Source organism: Vitis riparia, chromosome 6, assembly GCF_004353265.1.
Source record: "Vitis riparia cultivar Riparia Gloire de Montpellier isolate 1030 chromosome 6, EGFV_Vit.rip_1.0, whole genome shotgun sequence".
NCBI classification, from domain to species: domain Eukaryota; kingdom Viridiplantae; phylum Streptophyta; class Magnoliopsida; order Vitales; family Vitaceae; genus Vitis; species Vitis riparia.
In genome coordinates this window covers 10,516,102-10,533,355 of record NC_048436.1, presented here as the reverse complement: position 1 = coordinate 10,533,355, position 17,254 = coordinate 10,516,102, and the positions used below count along the sequence as shown (strand labels likewise).

The 17,254-nt window shown below is 31.3% G+C and overlaps 1 protein-coding gene across 1 annotated transcript; it reads left to right on the top strand.

The window, feature by feature from the left end:
- The first annotated feature begins 14,061 nt into the window (after positions 1–14,061).
- LOC117916620 (aluminum-activated malate transporter 2-like) lies at positions 14,062–16,633 on the top strand. Its single transcript, XM_034832744.1, has 6 exons — positions 14,062–14,424; positions 14,573–14,713; positions 14,827–15,099; positions 15,326–15,438; positions 15,516–15,659; positions 15,929–16,633. Exons 1-6 carry the CDS (start codon positions 14,139–14,141, stop codon positions 16,409–16,411), a joined length of 1,440 nt encoding a protein of 479 aa, XP_034688635.1. The 5' UTR covers positions 14,062–14,138; the 3' UTR covers positions 16,412–16,633.
- Positions 16,634–17,254: the final 621 nt, after the last annotated feature.

The window sequence follows — 17,254 nt, the reverse complement described above, 5'->3', positions numbered from 1 at the left end:
TCCATGAGAGTAATTTTCAAAAAGAATTTTGATAGAATATCCACTCTCAAAATTTTAAAATCTATTTTAATAGAATTCTCATTTTATACATAATTCCAATTAATAAATATTTTATCTAGAAAATGTTTAAAAAAAATTAATTTCCATAAAATTATTAAGCCTTTTGGTACTAATCTTTTAATGATAAATTATCTCTAATGAAAAATTTCAAAATATTTATGTTCCAAATTGGAAAATCTTGTGTAATAAGGAAATTACTAATTTATGAGATTTCGAATAATCTTAAGAGCACCTTATCTAAGAAAGGAACTTTTGTCACTCATATTCAAAAATCCTTATAAGATTTACTTTCTTTATTCCTTACACTTTTCCAACTTAATAAACATTTCCATGGAAATTTCATAATAATTCATTCCATTAAATACTACAAAAATAGAACCTTTTAGTAATTCCTTAATAGATAAAATATTCTCTATGAAAAACTCCCAAAAATGTTTATTTCCAAAAAGAAATTAAACAATCCATTTTGGAAAGTATTTTCAAAATATTTTGTATCTCCATTAAATTACTAAAACTTTTCAAAGTTATTTTGGTAACCCTTTTTATCATAAATTCTCTATCATTAGATTTTCCAAATCTATATCATGAGATTTTCCAAATCTATTATTTTTCTTTTAAATTGGGACTCCTATGCTAAAAGAATTGCTTTCTTATTCCTTATCATTAAACTACCCAAACAGAATGGTTTTCTCTTTTTCTCTGGGAGGAAAGCCTAGAAGACCAACTATAGGTATAGTTTTCTTTCTCTCATTGAGAAACAACAAAAAAAACCTCCTAAAGTTTAAGAAATAGATACTTCTAAAGAAATAACAATATTCTTAGCAACAAGTAATTTAAATAAATAATATTGGAAGATATCTTATCATGAAAATTTACTAAGAATACCAATAAACTTTTTTTTTTTTTTGGTTCTAATACTAATTTTGGAAACCATTCTTAATTATAAATTATCTACCGTGAATTTCCAAAATTAACTTAATTTCTTTAAATCGGAATCTTGTGCAAAATGAAAAATCAAAACAAAAAATTGATGGAATAATCAAACACTTCATTTCTTTTTTATTTTTTATTTTATTTTTTAATCAATTTATATATATATATATATATATATATATATATATATATATATATATATATATATATATATATATATATATTAAATAAACCATTTTTGCTGCAAAATGGAAAGTTATACTCAAACTTATAAACCATTTTGATTAAATGAATACAAAATTCATATTAAAATCATATGGAAAATTATTTTTCATAAATATATAATGAGTTAAATATAATATTTTTCCATGAGTACAAATTTCATCTCTAAAAAAAAGTCATTTTTGCTATAAAAATAAAATTTGTTGCAAAAATCTTATTTTTTCTATAAAAATTTATTTGTGCCTAAAATTATGGTAGCAAAATGTGAAATTTGTTGTAGTTAACTAATGAAAACAATCCTAGTTCTCACAAATCGATTTTGACATGAAAATTCAGTAATTCAATTATTTTGACAAAAAAAAAGAAGGTAAATAATTTTGCTATTGGATTGTTCATGTTTATTTGAAGAAAATAACAATAACCAGGAGCATAACTTTAATATGACAAATCAAATGTAACTTTTGACCAAGCCATTTCAATACAATATTTTTCTGCATGAGAAATAATTTATTTGTACTCATTTATTATTTTATTTATTCATTTATGTATTATTGTATTTATTTATATATTTATTTTAACAAATTATCGATAATTGTTTATAAATATATATAGAGTGGGATTATCATGACTAGTGAACCTAGGATGTCTCATAATTTATTTTTGCTCTTATTTATTTTGTGCCTTGTGTCATATGTCATCAATAGTGAAGATTAATTTTTTTTTATTTGTATTTAGCACATTTCCATTGATCAATTAATTAAGGGTTATTTGGTTAAAGGAGTTAAAATAATCCCCATATTCGCATGAATAACCCATTCCTTAAAAGGTAGAAAAAAATGAACCGATTGAGACAAAAATACCCTTTTTTTTTTTCCTCAAAGACAACTTTCCCTTTCCCTTTATTTTATAGTAGATAAGGTTTTTATTTTTATTTTATGAGTTATTTGATTAAAAGGGTAGTTGAAAATCCAAAATTTGAAATTTAACTCTCAATCCTATTTTGGTCTCATTTAGACAAAAATGCTCTCATTATTTTCTTGTAAAAAAATTCTTTCTTTTAAATCCTACATGTAAATACTTGAAATGGTAAAGGGAATTTATGTTAAAAATTAGTTACTTTTTAAGTAAAAACATGAGAAGGGTTAGATTCACAAATTGAGGGATCATTTCATCATTTTAACCAATTAATTCTTCTTTTATTCGATCATCTAGTTGCTCATTCTTTTTGTTTTCCTATAGAGAAAAAACCTAAGTTCTCACTATTATTTCATATATTCTTTATTCTTAGTGACAAAAAGATGTCAAAAGTGTAATCAACCAACAATTTCTTTTTTATATTATCATTTTATTTCTTTCTGTTTTCTGAAAATTTAGAACCTCACTTCACCATTGTAGGTGAAAAATAGAGACACCACTGTCACTTATATATTCATACTCATAGTCTATATAATTTATTGAAAATAACAAAGATTAGGTAATTCCAGAAGACATTCATTGTAGAGTTGTGCTACTACCAAAAATGTAGTACCCATTAGGAAGACCAAGAAAGAAGACAATTCACTCAGGTGGAGAGGTTAAGCGCACACGATGTTGTGGTAGATGTGGTGATTATAAGCATATTAAAAAGATATGCGAACAACCAATCCCATTACATCCTAGAGATGAACATAGTTGTGTCAATATTGTTGAGAGCAATATCAACATCCTAGAATTCTCCTTACAACCACTTCATTACTCCCTTTATGTTAAACCCTGTATTTCAGACTTATTAATTAATACTCAAATACAAAATCAATGCTCCCAAAATCGGGGAGATAAAAAATTTTAATGTTAAGTTTTTGGTTGATTTTGTGCAAAATGAGGATGTGGAAACCTGTTATAAAGAAGTATACATCTTGTGATAAACTTTGTAACCATTAATTAACAAAATATGATCTGTTTCACAAAAGAAAACCTGTACCACATTACAGTTTACATACCAAAACCCCATGGTTCACTAAGGGTAGCCCATACTACAAGTGTACAAAAACAAATATACATTACATCATTCCTTAAAAAATGATTTAGTCTTTGTATGATACAAAGGTAGAAGCCTCAAAACACTTTCAACATGAACAAAACAACATCCAATCAACACAAAAGCAATGCTCAAGCATTAACTCCAACTATTGTCTTTTGACCTGTATCTAAAGGTGGAAGGGATAGGGTGAGTTCACAACTCAGTAAGAAAGTTTATAACCATCCTATTCATATTCTTAACAACCTTGAATTAAACATATAATAACATGCATGATAAACAATTTATAGCCATTAGAAAATATGCAATAATGTCAAACATGAATGCATGTTGTTGATGGTTTCATCTCTGTTTTGTCTCATCCATAATCTCACAAGTGATAAGTTGTTAACCCCTTACCAATGTACATATCAAACATTAATGATCCAAAAGATACTCGGTCATAATAATGACTATTCTAGGACTATCACCCAAGGGTAAGTCATACCCCGTGTTTTCTGGGACTCATACTCAAGGGCAGGACCAACCATGTGTCATTTAGGATTACAACCCAAGGGTAAGACCAACCCTATGTCTTTAGGGACTAAAACCCAGGGGCAAGACCAACCTCATACGCTTGCATCGGAGTGTGTACCTCGAGGGCTTTAAATACTTTCATCTAAGGACCCACAATCCTATATAAACAGTATATCGAAAGATATTGCCTGTAGCTTCACAAGAACACTTCCCACATATCAATCTATTATTTGGATATTATCTGTCATTATTCCATATCTTTCTTGCAATGTAAGCATACCATGAACCATTTCCTCAATACTGAACCCATGAATCCTCATACCAATATATATCCAAATATCATTGCAACATTTTAATATAATAAACTGAGAACACCAATGCATATTAAAACACTTCATGAAATCATAGTAATGACATGAAAATTTCAATAATTACTTCAAGAAATGAAACTAAGATTCACAATGGAATGGTATAAAATTCCCTACCTTACACCAATTTCTCTTTTGCAATCCTTCTATGTGGACACCCTTAGCTATTACAAAGAATTGAAATGAAACAATGTAGTTTAGGTTTTTCGGTCATAAAAATTTCAGAATTAAAGCTTGACATTCTTCCCTTATTGTTAATTTTAACAATTTGATGACTTAAATTTTCATATTCCCTAATCATCATGCTTGCAAGTTCATTAATCTAATTAAGGTGCATTGAACAATCTTTACTATGCATACTAACGTTTTCCAATTAATTGACATACACCACTTATTATAATTTTCCTTAAACCTAATCGATTAGCAACTCCAAGTATTCAAATAAACCTAATTAACCACAGGATTCATTAAGCTATTTTTTTTAATCAAAGCAAACCAAGCAAACAAGCATGTTGAATCTCTCATCAAGAGATATTTAAATCAAAATACTTAAAACCCTAATTAACCTTGATTTATAATTAAAACATGTTTATACCTAATGAAACTCACCTTTTAAACAAACTTTATTGCTAATTTGCTTCAAAAGATCATTTGGAACCAAAATATACCAAAATCACTAAATTTATCTTTTGTCTTACATTGATTCTTCACTTTCTCTCTCTAGATCTTCTTTCTAAACTCTCTAGCTTGCTATAAAGATGGGGTTGGAAATGAGGGCTGGCAACCCTTATAAAGAGGTCCCTAATGTCATGGGGATAGAGTTCCAATGCAGCGACAAGACTTGTGCGACAACCCCATGGGTAAAAATAAAAGAGACTCAACCTACATGCCATACATTTCAATGTCATTATGTTGATTGGTTTCATCCTGCCATAAACTCTTTAGGGGAATGGCTTTAGTTCCTGACTAGTTTGTGTAGGAGATGACCAAGCTCCTTTTCATTGTCAAGTCCCTAATAAGTGACAAGCTTCCCAAACTTAACTAGGTTGGCTTGCCTGAACTCTGAAGAAGCATTCCAACATCACTTATGCGCTATTTCCCTATAACAATTCCTATTACATTAATCTCAAACCAGTCATCATACTAATTTGGATCAACACCTTCGTTACGGTCATAGACACCAAACAAATAGTCCGTGATACTCTCCCTTACCCAATCTCTAGCACGCCCTCGCGCAAGGCTTCATGTCCTCACCAAGTGATGCCCTTGAATGCTGCTACTCCCTACTAGCCATTAATCACCAAAGGTCCATTGCTGAAACCCATTGGGCCAAAGAGGACGTCCATACCTCAAACTCGACATCTACTCATCGTGTCAACCCAATAACACCCCAGAAGTGTGCACCTAAACACCAACTTCCACCCATAGTAGGTGACACCCCCACACACAACTGGAACAGCTAGCAACACATTGCGATATAGAGACACCCACATTCTCTCATAGGTCTTCATAAGTGCAACTTCAATTCATGCCACAATGCCTACCTTTGCATCATTGCAACGTTAGGCTTCATAAGCTACTTGTATTGCCATCGGGAGAGATAACTCGTTAGTCATCAACTGTCAGAAAGGAAAACCACCATGCTGGACCTCCTACCTGCTCTGATACCACTTGTTATTAGTCTAGAGTTCTAGTGTAGCAATGTGACCCATGCGGCGACCCCATGGGCAAGAATGAAAGAGGTTTATCCTGCACTCCGTGCATTTCAATGCCATTATATTGACTGGTTTCGTCCTACCATGGACTCATTAGGGGAAAAACTTCAACTCCAAACCAATTTATGTAGGAGATGGCCAAACTCTTCTTCATTGTCAAGTTCCTGACTAACGACAAACACCCTAAACTTAACCAAGTCAGCCTGCTCGAATTTTGAAGAAACATTCCAACATCACTTACATGCCTTTTCCTTAGAGTAATTCCCATTACATTCAACTCAAACCAATCAACAAACTAATTTGAATCAACACTTTCACTACGGTCATAGACACCAAACAAACAGTCTATGACACTAAGCTAACATTCATGAGGTGGTAGGCCCTAAGGCTACCACTAACCTCAGTTTCCATGGTTACGGTTTAGTCCCTCTAGTTATGAGTTTTCATGCCTGCAACTGCCCATTAGTCTATTAGGTTTAAATAATTCTAATTAACCCCTAAAAACCTAATATACATTCTTAAGTCGTTAACTAACCACACTTTACCTTAAATCAAAGTTTAATTCACAATTAAATAAGATTAACGTTAAACTAGTTTTAGCCTTTAATTAAGCAAGTTTAAGGTTAAGTATTAAGATAATCATTATTGTTTATTTAATTCATTATTACTACATATTACACTTTAATAGTGTTACCATAGATTTTTTATTTTATTTTTGGATGATTTAGCTATGTATCTACACATTATATATAAGGGCATGAAAGAACTTGTGGGTCTATTTTTTTTTTTTTTTTTTTTGCATATGCTTACAATTATTTTTTTGAATGATGGATTGAAATTTTAAGTTTTATCATATGAATTATTTGTTTAAGTTTAACTATGGTTAAGTTGACAATCATTGTATTAACCTAAACTAAATAGTGGTTGAATTGCATTAACAAATAACTTAACTATGGTTAAATTCGCAGTCATTGCATTAACATGAACTTAACTATATTTGAGTTGCATTAACAAAGAACTTAACTATGATTAAGTTCATAATCATAATTTTCACATGAACTTAATAGTGGTTGAGTTGCATTAACAAAGAACTTAACTATGATTAAGTTCATAATCATAATTTTCACTTGAACTTAATAGTTGTTAAGTTGCATTAACAAATAATTTAATTATGGTTAAGTTGACAGTCATTGCAGTAACTTGAACTTAATAATTGTTGAGTTGCATTAATAAAAAATTTAGCCATGGTTAAGTTCACAGTCATGGTTACATTACAAAAATTATAACTTTAATCATAAAGTAAAATTCATCTATAATAACAATCAACCCTCAACAAAATATAACCCATTATATAGTCAAATACAAACCCATTACATAGGCAAAATTTTGAAGTAGATTAATATAGTTACCATTTTTTCTCAAAATCAATCCATACAAGCATTGGTTAGTGAGTTGAATGGATGATCATGCATTAAGTATTTTGAATATTTAATTAAAAACATTCCATAATCACCACTACATGAAACATAATTAATCAAAATTAATATTGTTAAAAAAAAAAATTGTATAAGACATAAAGGTGAAGTGATATGATGAAAGTTTAGATATTCGTTTACTTACTCATATTCTTGTTAAGGAACATCATGCAACTATTCAATGTCCCATTATTGTTCGCTCTTAGGATCATCGGTTTCCCCGTAATATGATGCAACAAGCAAATACATGGTAACAATTTAGTTAAAGGTATGAAGGCGCCTTTCAATCAAGTATCAATGTTAATGCCTACCAATGAGTCATACACAAATATTCTCATTTGAGTAAGATGAACTACTCGCAATACACAATGTATACTTCAAACATTAATAGGGACATAGATGATGTCCACCTCAGCCCATTTCATGGAAGGAACTAGATAAAACCTATTCGCATAGCCAACACGGATATCATTTGCTTGCATTTGGAATTGATTCCATTTTTTAGCATGTTTCTCCCACCTTGCTTTAACATTTTGCTATACAAGAAAATGTAAAAAAGAATAATTAAACTAACAAAATTCATCTAGTAATATGAGGGCCAACAGTAACAAGAAACTATACATACCTAAAACATTGTGTTTGTGGTGGTAAAATTTTGAGAAAATGAATGGGGCTTTTCTATTCTCCAATTACGAAAAAAGTAGAAAGCAATATCAATATGCTAGTCAACATATATAGAAAAAAAGCATTAGTTATACTATTCCATTAAAATATCAATATACTAATAAGTAAAAGCAAACACAATAAGAAGATTTACAAGCCGTGTCTTTAAGCCATGAACCATGTTGAACTAGTGACTGAAACTATTCTTGGTCTGCATACAAGTAATCAATATCAACCATAGACCTTAGTGTATTAATATAGCAAAAAACCATGGTCAAGTAAAGAATTGGCCAAAAAGGAACTATTACAAGTTGAATTAAAGATAAATTACCCTTGTTGAAGACTTAACCACTTATGAAAGGCTTCGCTTACTTTCTCTGAAAATTGATTGCAAACGATTAAACTTAAATGGTTTTTTTTCTTCTTTTCTTATAAATAAATGTATGATAGTGAAGTTACCTTAGTTGAAGTTGGGATAGAATGATCATCTTTCTTCTTATTTTCCATTACAATAGTAGCAACAACAACAACAACAACAATAGTAGCATATGCATTGGCTTCAATCGAGTCATCTTCATTTTTTAAGCTTCCTATAGTATCATGTTCTAAGGTTGTTGGTTAGCTTAAAACTTTTGGAGGAACAGCATCTAGTGACTTTAACTTATTCAAATACTTGTAATAATCTTGTTCACATATTTCTGAAGTAGGTTTAAGTAGCGAACACAAGGATAACTATCAAATTCAAGTTAAATAATTTAATCAACAAATATAAACATATATAAGTATATAAGTGACAACACTATCAAAATATAAGGTAAAAAAATTACTCACATTGGAGTCTTAAAAAATTTGTTGGAGCTCAATGAACCTCGGTGTGGAAGTAGCACTCCAATTTAATATCCATGGGCAACTCTTACTAACATGATTAACATATTTTATTCCGATAATCGAAATAGCCTCATATACCCAAACTTGGAAGACATGGAAATCCAATTAGACTATATGCCTCTTGAGCTATATTGCCCTTTTGTTGCTTCTTATCTTGGTATTTTAACACTCGATTCTCTTAAGGCTTGTTGTAGCCCCAGAAAGCGTTCTTTCATAACAAATTCTACCCCATGAATACTTATTAAAAACTTTCGAACAATCAACAAGACCAACCTATTGCATGTTTTATTAAATTTTTCCCTTCTTTCCCAAGTAGAACATGCTTGAGAAAGTATAATAAGGCTAACTTCACCATGTATTCATCTTTAAGATTATCAAACTTTTTCTTTTGCTTTTTTTTTTTCACTTCACCAAAAGAAAGAAAAACTTTCTACAAATGATCATTATGCACTTTGTTTTCATCATTAAAGTACACATCCTTTATTCTCAATGATGTTTGATTATGCTGAAAGATGAGACCAAAACTTGACTAGTAATCAATCCAAACTCATCTTGACCAAATCTTAATCCCTTCGAGATTACTAAAAACCACATTTCATTATCCTTCTTTATAAGACGTTGATGTAATAATATGTGGTAGACAATTTGAGTTGAAAATTTAAGTTCTGGCATAAACAAAAAATGTTCAAAGCAAGAATTCTTGAACATCTCTAATTGTTTTTTTTATTGAACTTCTTTTTAATATTCTCTATTATAGTAAGGTGTGATGGACATGTAGCCTTTGATGGAAAGTGCTCTTCTATAGGTATTTTAACTGTAAAACATGTCAAGGGAGTAGTAGTTTGCAGATTAGATAAAATCAAGTTAGTAAAGATTTAATACAAAATTATAAATATTATATAATAACTGATTAACCTAATAACAATTATTATTTTGGACACACTCCAATAGTTCCCAAAATTTTAAAAACATTAACTAACAAATCTAACCTTACTAAACACCATTGCATAACATCCTTAAAAAGTTCAAAAATTCCTAAAATTTCATAAATCCACTAAAGCTTATCCTTAATCACATGCCATTGCATGGAATCATTATATATTTTTTATTCACTCTACATGCATAATTGACAATAATATAGAACTACAAAAATTATAAATATACAATTTATTATTTTGAATACATTTCAATAGTTCCCAAAATTTTAATAGCATCAAGTAACAAACATAAACCTACTCAAACACGATTGTTTAGTACCCCTAAAATTTCTAAAAATCCCTAAAATTTCATAAATTATCTGCAAACTTATCCCTAACTAGATGTTGTTACATTGGATATATCTAATTCACTCTAAACACGTGATTGATAAAAATACAAAAAACTAAAATAATATTAATATGCAATCTATTATTTTTCAACACACTTTAATAGTTTCCAAATATTTTTAAACATCAACCAACAATTCTAAATTTATTCACTCCAAATACATAACTGACAATAATTGAGAACTAAAAAAAAGAAAAAAAAAATTATAAATATACAATTTTATATTTTGAATACACTTAAAAGTTCCTAAATTTTTGTATATCCTCTTTAAAAATTCAAAAAATTTATAAAATATAAAGCCTACATTCACCGGTTTAGCAGATTCACTTCTCTCTTCTATGGGTAATCGAGATTTTTGCTCAATAGCTTCACTTTCCTTTTTTGTTTGCAATTGGGATATTTGTTTTTTTGCCACCATTTTAAACCTCTTTCTCTTATCACTCTTCAATGAACTCATTTTTTCTTTCGTGCTTGAAGATATAATATGAGATAACTTGACAAAAGTATAATAAGAATTTTTCTAGGAATTAGGAATGAAACAGAGGATGAGAGGTGAAAATTTTCTAAAGTTTAGGAATGATAGATAAGAAATTTTCTAGGGTTTTTAAAGGAAAGATAAGTTTTCCACTCTGTGCACCTAAAATAAGATAATCAAGTAGAAGAAGATGATAAATTTTCTTCGTTTTCTGAAGGAAAGATGAGGAGCCCATTCTGTACACTACACCTAAAGGAAGAAAATGAAGTAAAAGAAGAAAAGTTCCAAGTGTTGGAGGGAAATAAAAGGAAGGGTATTTTTGTCTCAATAAATAATTTTTTTCTGCTTTTTAATAAGTGAGTTATTCTTGCAAATATGAGGGTTATTTTAACTCCTTTAACCAAATAACCCATTAAATAATTTCCCCACTTGCATTCATTTACTTAGTGAGGAGTGATATGTTTTAGGCAGAATGAGTATTGGGTAACCAAACTCATTGACTAATTCACGTATAATCTATAGACTTTTGAGAGTAATATGATATTTTACATAGTTTCTCTTCCTTTTAAGACTTTATTTATTATTTTATCTTTATTTAAAAATAATAAAATAAATGGTGATTTATTGTCAAATAAAAATCAATTTTATAAATTAATAAACAATTATTTCCAAATCAAAATCAAATTGACCCAAAAGAAAACCAAAAAGAGCGTGGCAGTGCCAGATCTCGTGGTAGGGTCCACGGCCACGTTATCATATTTGCTCCAGCAAATGTTGCAGTAACACATTAATCAAAAGTGAATTTCATCCCATCATTCACGTCAAAACCCTATCAATGCAGTAGTAGTCAGAGTAAAGGTTGCCATGTCTTTCCAATGGAAGAATTGAATCGTATTATACTATTGAGTATAGCACAACTGATTATATTTTTCCGGAAGAAGCTCAGTTGTATTATGATTTGATTAAAGGGCTTTGATATTTTTATTGTAATTTTTTCATGAATTTAGAATCCATTCCACGGTATTTTTTTAAAACATTTTCAATTTAAAAATACTTTTTTTTTTAAAAAAAAAGATATTTGATAAAGTAATTTTTCTAAAAATATTAAAAAACACTTTTACTAAAAATATTTTAAATAAAAATATTATCAAATACACTCTTAGAATATATTTGATAATTATTCTAAAAAACATTTTTATCTAATACTTGAAAGATAAAAATTTTGAACCATTAAAAATGATAAAAACACTTGTTAAAATCATTATCAATCGCATTCGTGATCAACTTTTTTTTGTTATTTTATTCTTGTTCGAATAGTTAATTTCATTACTTTTGATTAAATTATTATTATTCTTTGCAATAAAAATATGTTACTTTTAGAGATCGAGTATTTATAACATTCACTATTGATATATTCAATATTTAATTTCATGGCACGTCACCTTTTGTTTTATCAAACCAACTTCAACCCTATATGAGTACAGTAGAGACTTATTATAATCCGATCGCTCAAATCCAATAATTTAATGTAGGTTTTTGGGGACAGGGAATAATGGAAAGCCAGCTGCTCCCATTTCTGTAAGGCCATAAAGTCCAAAGGATTAAGAGAACACGAGAAAGAATATTCCTGATTTGAAAGAGGACTAACACAAGCACTCTAACCTTTCACTTTCATGGTGAAAAATTTGAACCAAAGCAGGGAGAAATGATAATAGGGAGAAAATAAAAATTGAAAAAATAAAATTAAGATGTGTTTAGATAACTTTTTTGTTTTTGTTTTTAAAAATAAAGAATGAAAACACAGGATCACCATCCTACAAACTCATATTTTAACAAACCGTATTCTTTATTTTCTTTTAAAAAATTAAAGAAAATTAAAAATACATAAAATATTAATAAACTATTCTTACATATAAAAATATTTTTAATCTTAATAAATTATTTTTAGGTACTTTTTTTTTAAACTCCTTTAACTTATTTTTTAAATTTTTATATAAAGAATAAATAATTTGAGTTTCTAACTAATTTTAATCATATTTTCTTTTATTTTTATAATAAATCAACCATGAGATAATTAAATTCTTTGTAATTTTTTTTTTCTCTTCCTAGTATTTTCCCAAAAGCCAAATATAACATAAATAAGAAATCTAGGAGAGTCTCTAACACAGGATTGATGTTCCTGTTAGAACCCTTGCCCCTGGTTAGGAAAGGAAAATGAAAAAAAGGAGGGAGCCTGGAGGTATTAAGGAACCGGGCTTAAAGAAAATCTGATGTTGCTAAGTAGTAGCTTTGCATGTGAAGCATCCTCGTTAGGTCGGGAATCAATCATTTCAGTCAATCGTCTAAATTCCCAAATCTCCTATTAGCAGGGTTGATTGTGAGCCCAAGACATGCAGTTCATTCTATCTTGTGTTTGTTTCCAAAAGTAAAACACATTAGAATAATAACATTTTCTTCAAAATTTCTCGAACGTTTCCGAGTCTTTCCTTTTTTGGATGAATGCTGTCTTAATTAGCAAATCCTTAGATTGGCATGCAAAACAGTAGAGAATGCTATGCTCCTTCCCATCTCTACACGCAGCATTCACTTTCCCAAGTGTAATAGAACGATTATTGCCAAATATTGTACACCACCATGACACTTCATATAAATAATCTGGAGAGCTATCTCATGATTGAAAAAGGTGATTAATTTAGGGAATCAACAGATGCAAGACATCTGAGATCCATAATCAGATCGACAGCAGAAGGGACAAATATATATATAATTAGGCAACAAATGATTATCAAGGAAAGTGATTTGTCGTACCAAAATTCAGGAATCAAGTTTAAGTGGATAAAATTTATATGCCCATCGAATTAAAGAGACTTGTCCTACTCGATGAGCATTAATTTTGATCACACATTAATAATGCTTTTGCATGAATCATGCTAATAATCGGATTTGAACAGTACCCTGACCGAAAGTGTTTGAACAGTGGGATACAGTTTATAGTTTATGACTTTACTGTTTACATGTTTACTTGATCCTAGGTATCAACATCACAAAGGCTATCCAAGCCATGGATCGATCTAGTACTAGAGAAGGCACAGGAAAGTATGTGAAATGGCCCGGGGGAACTACTGCTGTAAAAAGCGTTGTGATGGAACTTTACTTCTAGGAATTGTGGGCTTTTTGTTTGTGGGAAACAGATATACATCCATCCAAAGTTGTATCCAATCAGTCATGGTTTGCATTGGGACCTTTGAAATTTCTTCGTACCTGCTTCGTACAAATTGACACCAGAAAACGTGCTCTTGAAATGAAAAAATGTTTTTTTAAGCCCCATCTAATGCTTTTTTTCTATAAATTAGAGGCATGTAGACTCCATCCAAAAGCATCTTCTGCCCAAGGCCCCAAACATATCTTTCCTTTCTTCTCTCTCCCTCTCTTTCTCATCCTTCAGTTCGTGCAAACTTGCCTTCCATCAACAATTTAGCTATGGAGATGGAATCTGCAAGCCATGAAAAAGCGGGACTTCTCACTCGGTTGTGGACGTGCCTCAAGCCCTTGCCTGGGAAGTTAGTCTCCAAGGTGGCTGGGGTTGCTAGGAAGATCAAGAAGCTCGGACAAGATGACCCAAGAAGAGTCATTCATTCGCTAAAAGTGGGACTTGCACTCACTTTGATTTCATTATTCTACTACTCTCGGGCTCTCTACAAAGGTTTTGGTGACTCTGCAATGTGGGCTGTGATGACTGTGGTTGTAGTCCTTGAATTCTCCGTGGGTAAGTTCACAATCTCTTGAATTTCATGGCAAATACAAAAAGACAAATTCGCATTGCGTGGGGCACCTTTGTTCACCAATAAATCAGTAAAGCAAAAGAATTGTATACTGAAGGCAATATTTATGTATGCTTTTAACCTACTTTTCAGGAGCAACACTTGGAAAAGGTTTAAATAGGGGATTGGCAACATTACTAGCCGGTGCTCTAGGTGTTGGAGTTCATCACTTAGCAAGCCTATCTGGTGGGATAGGTGAGCCCATGCTTCTTGGGTTCTTTGTCTTCCTCCAAGGTAATTCTACTTTCCCACACGAAACAAGACTGAGCCCCTCTTCCAAATTTCTCAATTCTTTCATTTGTTCAACCAGCTTATTGATTCAAAATTCTTGGCCGTTTAATTTACAGCTGCAGCCTCAACTTTTGCACGATTCTGTCCTGGAATAAAGGCCAGATACGATTATGGGTGTTTGATATTTATTTTAACATTCTGCTTGGTATCAGTTGCGGGTTACCGAGACCGTGAGATATTAGAGCTGGCTCACAAAAGGATCTCTACCATTCTCATAGGTGGTGCTACATGTGTGATTATAACCATTGTCGTTTGCCCTGTATGGGCTGGTGAAGATCTTCAGAATTTAGTTGCCCTCAACTTGGAAAAGATTGGCAACTATTTAGAAGGTAGGCCAATATTCAAATTGAGGTACATGATAAATGAAGAGATGACTCTTAGTTGAGAGAAGAAAAGAAAAAGAAACCTATATTCACATATGATAATATAGAAATTGCTCAAATTAACTCTCTAAAATTAAAGTTTTAATTATTGCCTTTTTTTTTTTTTTTTTTTTCTTTTTTTTGCCTTTTAATGTGAGCTTTGAAACTTACAAGAAATAAAACGAATTTACAGGATTTGGAGGTGAATATTTTAGAACATCAGAAGATGAAGAGTGTAAAGATGATAAGTCATTTCTGCAAGGATATATAAGTGTTCTCAATTCAAAAGGCAGTGAAGAAAGCTTGGTGAGTAAAAAGGTCTCTCTCCCTCTCTGAAAAATTCCTGCCTGAATATCTCTGATTTCAATCTTCTCAATTATCAGGAAAATTTTGCAAGATGGGAACCAGGTCATGGTCGATTCCGATTTCGTCATCCATGGAAACAGTACCTGAAAATTGGAAACTTAACTCGCCAATGTGCCTACCGCATCGAAGCACTTAATGGCTACCTTAACTCTGGGTTTCAGGTATTCTAATACAAATACATATCACCAGTTCTTCACTTCTTCTTCAAGAACCTGCAGAAATACCATTTAACAAGATGAAAGATTCAAAAGCAATAACCAAAATGTTTGTTATATTGCAGTTGAACCCATATGTAGACAATAACCTAAATAAAACTGGGCATCTTTATGCCTGTATGGGTAAAATAATAGAACGATCAAATTTTGCCAACATGTACACATAGAATTGCCTCCTCAACTGAACCAAATATCTTGTGAAATATTTGTTGCAGGCACCAACTGAAATTCGAAGCAAAATTAAGGACGTATGCACAATGATGAGCTTGGAATCTGGCATGGCGTTAAACGAATTAGCACTGGCAGTCAAAAAAATGACCAGGCCAACCTCTGCTGACCCCCACATTGAGAAATCGGAAACGGCTGCTAAAACTCTAAAAACTTTACTCAAATCAGGCATCTCGGGAGACACTGACTTCTTAGAAGTAATAAAGGTTGCAACAGTAGCTTCACTACTAATTGATGTCACAAACTGCACCCAAAAAATTGCTGAGTCTGTTCATGAACTTGCCTCCATTGCGCACTTCAAGAGTGTAGATCCAACTGTATCGCCAGAAAAATCACAGTTAAGTCAGGTAAAATTGGCTGCCAAGGTAGATTGCCCCCAAGTTAGTATAACAGTTCGCGAATCGAGTCCAAGTTCAAAAGAAAGTGGGAATTCACTGGCACCAACAGCCGTTCCACGTGTGGTGTTGTAAATACGTTTTACTGACATGTAACCAATACATAATACTGAAACTGAATTATTCAAGTTTAGGCATGTGAGTAAAAGTATTATAACAATTAATGAGGACTTCGACAGGGAAATCCTCTAACATGCAAATTTCTTTTCCTCTATGTTGTACTAAATAAATGTTCTTCTGTCAGCCATATATTCCCTTCTATTAATATTTTTTCCCCTTTGAAATAGGATTCCAGGATTTAATTCCTTAGCCTCCAAATTATTGCTTTAGCAGTTTTACGTTCTATAGGTCTGGGCTCAAGCAACTTAAGTCCGAAGATACCTGGCATTAAGTTCCTGATCACTCGCTCAAGAACTGGCACCTAAAATTACTTTGTGCCTAGAATGGAATAGCTGACATTTGAATGAAAAAGAAATCTGGCTAATTCAGTAAAATAACATTGCTCTGGCATAGCGTATAGGAGATCTTCACAAAATTGATATTGCGCATGTATATTCATCTCAAAAAGCACTAACTAATAATAGGCAGTGATGACCTTTAATACTTCTATTTATTTACAGCATAGCTGGTCATATATCCAATTTGTCTCTTTCTAGTGAGACGTCTGTGCTGGATTTTGTGGTATGGGCAGTAATATTTGACATGGACCCGCTTCTTCCTTGTTGCTTTTTCCCCTTCCCTTTTGTTTTCAAATCTAACTGAGCTTTGAATTATCAAACATCCTTTCGATCACAGGCTTAAGGAATAATTTCTGTTTGAAAATTAGGTCCTCCAACCATTCATGAATGCATGTTTCAAAATTCTATGCTGAATTCATATTGAGAATGCAAACATTTAGACAAGTACCCTAATTGAAGT

Coding starts and splice junctions, on each gene's coding strand:
- LOC117916620 (XM_034832744.1), top strand. CDS start 14,139: ATGGAGATGGAATCTGCAAGCCATGAAAAAGCGGGACTTCTCACTCGG. Junction 15,100..15,325: donor GATTGGCAACTATTTAGAAG/GTAGGCCAATAT, acceptor ACGAATTTACAG/GATTTGGAGGTGAATATTTT. Junction 15,660..15,928: donor ACCTTAACTCTGGGTTTCAG/GTATTCTAATAC, acceptor TATTTGTTGCAG/GCACCAACTGAAATTCGAAG.